Genomic DNA, 7,174 nt, shown 5'->3' with positions numbered 1-7,174 from the left:
AAGTTAGGTGTGGAAGCCGGGTTGGAGGACCTTGTCCGTTTAGAGACCCAGGCTGCCCCTCCGAGGCAGCTATGAGACCAGTGCCCGCTGAGCCATGGGTCCAGTCTGCAAAGGAGAGGGAGCCAGACTCAAGGCCCAGGGTGGAGCCGAGGGCAGCAGGCCGCTGGTGGAGGGGCAGCACAAGGGGGCGAGGAGGGGAAGGAAACGCTGTCTCAGGACTTACTCCCTGTGCGGCTTGGCCGACTGTCCTGTGCTTCACTCTCGTGAAAATCACATCTTTCTTTACAGCAGGATGTTTCTTCCCTTGAGGCGGCGGGTGGCTTGGGGGCCTGATGGTGAAGGGAGGCGGGACCTCCTGGGACTACGTGTCAGAACTGGTGTGGAAGGAACATACCCGTGTGGCCCGCAAGACAGCACCCAACGCTTCTTTTTAAACAGTTTATTCATCTGTTTGGCCAAACAGGTAATGGGAACTGAGAAGAGTAATTTACTAAAAAGTTCAGGTCATGAATGCCCCTTGCCCCTATGGAACGAGAGACTCCGTGGTTACACAGTGCACCTTTGGGTTATGACCACATTTCAAAATAAGAGTTCCATTTCATATGTAACAATGTAAACTTCAAAAATAGTAGACTCTACCCCCCTTGTCCCTCTTTCCAGATCTATCACAGATAGAATTTTCTGGCAGAGCTAAACTGTGTAAGTAAACAGCCTGGTGTGTAAAAGTTTCATAAAAAGATGTACAGATTCTGTAAATAATTTTTCGGTCTTGGTTGTGAAGTAAAAGCCACCCAGCAGTCCGCTCCTGCGGAGCCTGCCCTGAATGCGCACGGCACACCGAGAACCGTGTTCCATGACACTGGCCATCCGCTTTGTCACTTTTGTACACACACACGTAATGTATAGTTTTATTTTCTTTACAGATTTCTACATCTGAATTATAAGACGGCGTCAGTGACTTATAATGTCACCTCGCTTCACATAGGTAAAGACAAAAATTCTGTAGAAGGCACTGTAATTTCTCTGGCGTGACCTTACACAGACACGTGACAGCAGGCTGGCATGGCTTGGATTGTCTGCCCCCCGACATCGCCCGGCGCAGGCCTGTCCCCCTCCAACTGCCGCCAACGACTGGTGCTGGCCATGGCTTCTGATATCCACTCTCCTTCCCTGCATCACCTCTTCAATCCACCCAAAGTAACTTAGGTATCTTTTGGTTCATTGAGATCCCATAAAATTAAGAGTATAGCTCTGGAATTAAAAAATATATATATATGACCTACCACAGCTGAAAAGTAATCACAGTGTGCAATGGAATTTTCAGTTGCTAAGATTCAGAACCCTGCCTCGCTCTGCCTCGTCAGGGATGCCCTCTGTCCGGGGCGAGGACAACTGTGCCTTGCTTCACATTAATTTAGAAAGAGTGGAGTTTCTTCCTTTTTCTCTCTCACTTTGAATTGATGCCTGAAGTGGAAGGTCTGATGTGAACAAGAGCAAGCAACTTGGACATGCCAATAAATACCGTGTGACTTACCGAGGTTACCAAAACTGTACAGGTATGTACACCGCACCAGCTGCGGCTCCGCCGGGAATAGACCTCCCGATCATTAGCGCCAGCGTCCCCGAGAGTCCCAGGGCCTGTCGTCAGCAGGCGAAGGAGGGGCGGCCTCTCCTCTTGCTGGGCGGCCCCGAGCCCGGGTCGGCGCCACCCTCCACCGTCTCCTCCTTCTTCTGCACCTTCAGGCGGGTGAGCAGCTGGGCCAGCCAGACGTCCCACTCCTCTGGCAGAAGCAGCAGGAGGAAGCCCAGGCCAATGATGACAATGGCGATGACACGGACCCCGTTGAAGACAATGGTACTGGTGTAGTGATCCACCACTGCGGGGACAGGGCGTGCGGTCACTCAGCCAGCAGCCGGCTGGCCCGGCCTGCTCCCCGCCCGCCTCCACTCCATCTGGTAGGAGGCCCTGTGCTTGTGCCCGCATTCCCAACCGACCTGACACGGGATGCGGTGGGTTTGTTACGCATGCGTGTGGGGCTGGGGACAGAAGTAGGGGCGTAGTCATCTGTGCGGGAATGAACGCACTGATAAGTAGCAGTACAGGGATAAACTCTGTTTCTCCGACTCACAACCGGAAACCTATTTCCGCCCCACCCTGAGAGTGCCAAAGCCTGACGGTGCCACGTTGGGGCAGCAGACCATGAAAACGTGGTCATTTCTTTATATTTTTGGCACTTTTCACATTTTCTACAAGGACACACTTTATTCTTGAAATTAAAGAGCGTTATTTCACCATATATGCACGTCTGTGTTCTGAAGACCAACTTGGAACTGGGCTTGTGAAGATAACAAACACAAATATTTGGTCCCCCCCAGGACATTGCTGGTGTGAGGCTCTGATCGCCGACTACTAAGGTTTATGAAAGGCCTTCGCTGCCCAGGGCCCGTTCCTCACACGTCAGGTGAGGAACCAAGTGAGAACCAGGCTTTGAGTCACGTCACTTAACAAAAGCCCAGAGCACCGCTCTCTTCACAGCCAAGGGATCGAAAGCACGTGGGTGTCGAGGGTTTCTCCCTCCCCTCCCCTCCCCTCCCTCCTGCATCCTAAACCAGAGAGAGCAAACTGGGAGTTGTCTTCTAACACCAGATCGCTTTTCCCTTACATCGTTTTGTGAGGGAGGGTTTGCTTTCTTTAGTGTGCAGGTTCCGAAAACCAACTGGCCAGAAAGCTGCCCACCAGGGCTCCAGGTGGGGGTGGCCCTGCAGGCGCCAGTTTGAGGCCTGGTGGTCACCCCGCCTCCTTGGTGACCAGGAAGCACTTCCTCTACTTCCTGCCCCTGACTCTCACCTTGTCCAGAGCGTGGGCCAAAAGACACTAAGAGGAGTAAAAGTTAAACCTGAAAACAACCTTTGTGACGTAAAAGTGCACCTTTTCTCCCATTATAATGGAGAAATACGTTGATTTTTGGTATGGGGAGAGAATTCTATAACTCAGCAGGTGGGGGTGGCCCACCGGCCCAATGCCTGAGCCGTATGGTGATAGAGGTCAGGGGGCGGCTGGGCCCAGCGCTGGCCCAGCTCCGACAGGTCAGACAGAAGCAGACACCTGCGCTTCTGTCCTCGCCACCGTGGTAAGCCTCGGCAGGTGCAGGGGAGAAAGGGGGAGGGATTCTGACTTCCCACTCGGTCATCTGGCTGTGGGGTGCGGTCGCAGCGGGCTTTGCCCTGAGCTGCCTGCAGCCTGCCTCCTCACACCGAGAAGGCCGTGGGACTGCACAGGCGGCAGCAGACGCAGGGAGGGGCGCCTGGTGGTGCTTCGTCAGAAGTCTGCGGTGCCCACACACGCACCGGCCAGGCCACTTTGTGCCGGCTCCTCCGGGGGTCAAGGGCTTTCTGTCTGTGCAAGTGCTGCCTCCGAGATCATTTTGTTGGGTTCTCACAGCAGCCAGGGGATTGGGGACGCTCACAGAGAGGTGATGAGTTGGAACCACTGTCCCCCCGAGGTGGCGCTGGTCCGGATGCCCAGGCCAGGTGTGCACGGACGTGCGATGCAAAAGGGGGAGAGACCAAATCTCAGAAAGAGGCTTCGAAACCACGAACGGCTCTGCCTGTGCCTGGGTAGGCAGCATCTCTGACAGGTGGGGGCCTGCCACTCCCTGGGAGACTGACCTCTCACGGTCTGTGGAGAAGCAACTCACAAATCCCTCCCTGGCCGACGACACTGCATACAGGGTGGTTGGGATGAGGCTGGGGGACTCGGGAAAGAGAATCCTAAGTCCATGCCGGCATGAGCCCGGAGGAGGGAGCAGGTGCGTGCCAGGTAGCGGCTAGTCTCAGGAGGAGCTGCCAGCTGGGTGCCTGATGAGGGCCCGTGGGAAGTAAAGGCCCTGACCCACTGTTGTAGACCGCTCTGCCTGGCTCTAGGAATTGTATCTCGACCCCTTGTGGCTAAGGGTGAGGGACGACCTCTGGAATGGGAGCCAAAGGAGACAAAGCTCATCTCTGGTAGCAAACGCTGCCTCAGTTTCCTCTCCCTGCCCCCAAAGCTTGGTCAGAAGTCAATGACAGGTAAGACCCCTCACAGCGAGGGGGCAACCTAAGCCAGACTTGATCATGTGGGAGGCCATATGGAAGGACTTGGGGGGGGCTGCGACAAAGAGGAAGCAAGGGACTCTCGCCCCCCAGCTTCGACAAAGCCCGAGTCCCCATGTCCTCTGGGAGAAGTGCTTCCTGGCTCTAATCCCCTCAAGCCTCAATACCTGATGGGGAGGGGTGCAGCTCCTTGCCTTGCTAGAGCGTGTCCTGGGGGAAAATCTGGCATCACAAAGACTTCCTGATAAACCTGTGAAATTTGCTCTGCTAAGAGTGCTTTCATTCATATGTTAAGGGTTTGAGCAGGAAACCCTAAAACTCTGTTCCTCAAAGACTTGGACTCATAGTAAGCCCCCAGATTTCTTTGAAATGTTATCTACTGTTTGATCCTTGCCATCCTGTATTCCTGTGTATTACAACCCAATAAAAGCCCCTAGAGGAGGGGGCTCAATGCCTTTTTCCCCTGAGAAACCGGCCACTGCTCACGGCCTTTTTCCTCTGGGAAACTGTCCACCTCTCCTCCCCAAGCAGATCACATCATGTCTCTGTCATGTTTACTCTCATCCATGGCACACGGGGGGACTTACAAGGAAAGTCACCCCACAACCCACTCTGGAGGGGTCTCCCTTTCTCTTCTGGGGGGTGGGGAGTGAGGCTCACGCTCTTTGGTTTACAAACGTCTCTGTGCCACACCTGCCACACGGCCACACGAGAGGACTGTGTCCCCTAGGTAGTCACGGACATACATTAACGTGTTTCCTGCCACACACTTTTCTACACTTACTAGTAATATTTATGATGCTCATCGCTGATCCCCACACCATCTAGTCTTTAGACTTTCTGTGTCTCGTGTTGTCAGTGAAAATCAATCCACTGTGGACAAAATGCTGAATATGTAACAAGCATCACCGTGTCACTGAAGCGCTTTCTGTGTGTACACAAAGGTAGACCTGTGGTGACACCAGGCACAGGAGGGCTCTGTGTGAGCATGTGTGCACATGTGTGCGCGTGTGCTACTGAGTGTGTGTGTGCCTATTACAAGCAGATAGAGAACGCCAGACAGACTTACCTGCATTCACAGGTACACTGAGGACGATTCCAAGAGACATCAGAGTGGGGTAGGTGACAGCAATTCCAAAATTTAACACGACATTGAACGCTGAGTGAGAGAGTGAGAAACGGGTGTTACTCGTGACCAGCCCTGGTCTGTCTGACCCCAGCTTCCCCGTCCCCTGTGCTTGGCTTTGGCTTTGACTCTGTGAACTCAGGTTCCCTCGAGGGCTCTGGGACTTGGGGACGAAGGACACACGCCCTGATTACTCAGCTCTCGTCTCCCCTGAGCTCTGAAGAAGGGAAGAGGAGTCTGGGGAAGGTGACGGGTGAGGAGGTGCCAGCCAGACCCTGGCCTGGCTGTGTGAGCAGGAGCTGCGCTTTCAGATGAAAATGAAGCAGTACCTCCCGGTGGCACGCCTGCCTGACACCAGCTGTCTGTCGGGCCATGAGCAGGACGACGATAATGAGGGTAACCGATAATATTTATTGAATGCAGACAGCGCTGACAGTTCTGGAGCCCATGTTCTATCACAGGTTCTAGAGCAGGTGTGACTGACCGGCTGCCCCCAGCCCGTGGGGAGTGTACCGGCAGCACCAGGGGCCGTGAGGCCTGCTGGGCGACTTGTTCACCTCCCAGAATGGCGGTCACCACAGGCAGCATGGCAGCCACTGTGGTTCTGGAATTAGGACCCAGGATCATCGTCACCAGGGCTTCATTTTGTGGAACAATGACCTTGAAAAGCACCGGGGTGGGGGTAAGGGTAGCAGGCCCCCGATTTCCTCCCCCGGGGCCAGGGGCCCACAGGGGAGTCCTGGTGGATGCACGCCACTTACTCAGCAGGAGGACTGCGAATCCGCAGAGGTTTCCCCAGGGAATGTCAGCGAAAGGGCTCCAGTACTCCACCCTGGTGAAGTAGAGGATGACGGGGACACAGGTGACGAAGAGGAGGTTAAATACACCCAGGATGGACAAGAATAAGGCGGCCTCCCCGAACTTGGCGCTGCCCAGGAGGAGCTTGAACAGGACCTGTGGAGGAGGTAGAGGCGGGGGGCTGAAGGCCACCATGGCCACCACCTGGCCACAGGTGCAGCCAGTGCCTGGGCTGGGCCGAGGGGCGCCACAGCCCCTGACAAGTAAACCCTGCCTACCAGGCCATCAGATGACAGGGTGGGGGTCCTGACCTGTGCTTGCCGGGCCCACAACAAACCTCTGTGGCATCGCCATGCTGAGCTCCTTTCCAGCCCTCTCAGGAATCAGGGGGTCCCACTTGTTGGCATCGTATTCATGACACCATACCCCAGCTTCAGAGTGTCTGAAGAGGAGGCAGCCACACCCACGAGAGTATTGGCCATGAAGACACAGTCCTCTCCGGACCCTACACTTGACCTCTGACTTCCTACAGCATCGGCTGAACACTGCTGTCCCCAGAGAAAGGGCTCCACTGTGGAGGCATTTTCCGTAAGTGGAAGGTGGAAAGGGGCTGGTCACTAACAGCTGGCTCCACCCCACCCCTCCCAGACACGGCGTGGGTCTCAGGGGCAGGCACCTGTCCATTTGCCGCACGTGAAAGACCAGAAGGAGAGGGACAGATGGGCCTGGAGTGGCCGGAAGCTGAACCTCGTCCAGCCCCATGTTTAGTGAGCTGGTGGTCTGATCTGAGTCTCTGCAGTCTTGTCCCTCTTGCTTTCCCCGCCTCTTCCTTTGTCGGGCTTTTCACGTCTCCCAGGTACTCCTGGGTCTCTGTGCAGGAAGCATGGAAAGGGAGTAACCGCATGCAGCCCGCTGCCTCCGGGCCCTTCTGGACGAGGGCCGCAGAGGAGAGGGAAGCGTCAGAGCACCCGAGCTCACTGCAGACTGCGTTCCACAGGCTCCCGCTTCCCGCTAGCATGCGCCAAGTCAGTGAGGCCGAGCCAGGCCTTTCGACACAATTGGGCGGTGGTTTCCCGGTCTCTGCGTGGCGCTACACTTGCACAGGTGTTTCGGGGAGGGAAGCCACGTGTGCGCCTCTGTCTGGGGGCAGCGAGGGCA

General features: G+C 55.5%; 1 protein-coding gene across 1 annotated transcript in view; it reads right to left on the bottom strand.

Moving 5' to 3' along the window:
- Positions 1 to 475: 475 nt before the first annotated feature.
- The window catches only part of SLC35F3 (solute carrier family 35 member F3), a 76,190-nt gene continuing 69,491 nt past the window's right edge, over positions 476 to 7,174 (bottom strand). Inside the window, exons 5-7 of the mRNA XM_037037341.1 lie at positions 5,980 to 6,172; positions 5,162 to 5,251; positions 476 to 1,877 (exon numbers count right to left, since the gene is read on the bottom strand). Coding sequence (XP_036893236.1) covers positions 1,645 to 1,877; positions 5,162 to 5,251; positions 5,980 to 6,172 — 516 coding nt within the window. The 3' untranslated portion in view covers positions 476 to 1,644. The remainder of the gene's footprint in view (positions 1,878 to 5,161; positions 5,252 to 5,979; positions 6,173 to 7,174) is intronic.

The sequence above is a fragment of the Sturnira hondurensis genome, unplaced genomic scaffold (genome assembly GCF_014824575.4).
Source record: "Sturnira hondurensis isolate 20B ecotype Veracruz unplaced genomic scaffold, ASM1482457v3 Scaffold0022977, whole genome shotgun sequence".
Classification (NCBI taxonomy): domain Eukaryota; kingdom Metazoa; phylum Chordata; class Mammalia; order Chiroptera; family Phyllostomidae; genus Sturnira; species Sturnira hondurensis.
This window is presented reverse-complemented; position numbering and strand designations above follow the sequence as displayed.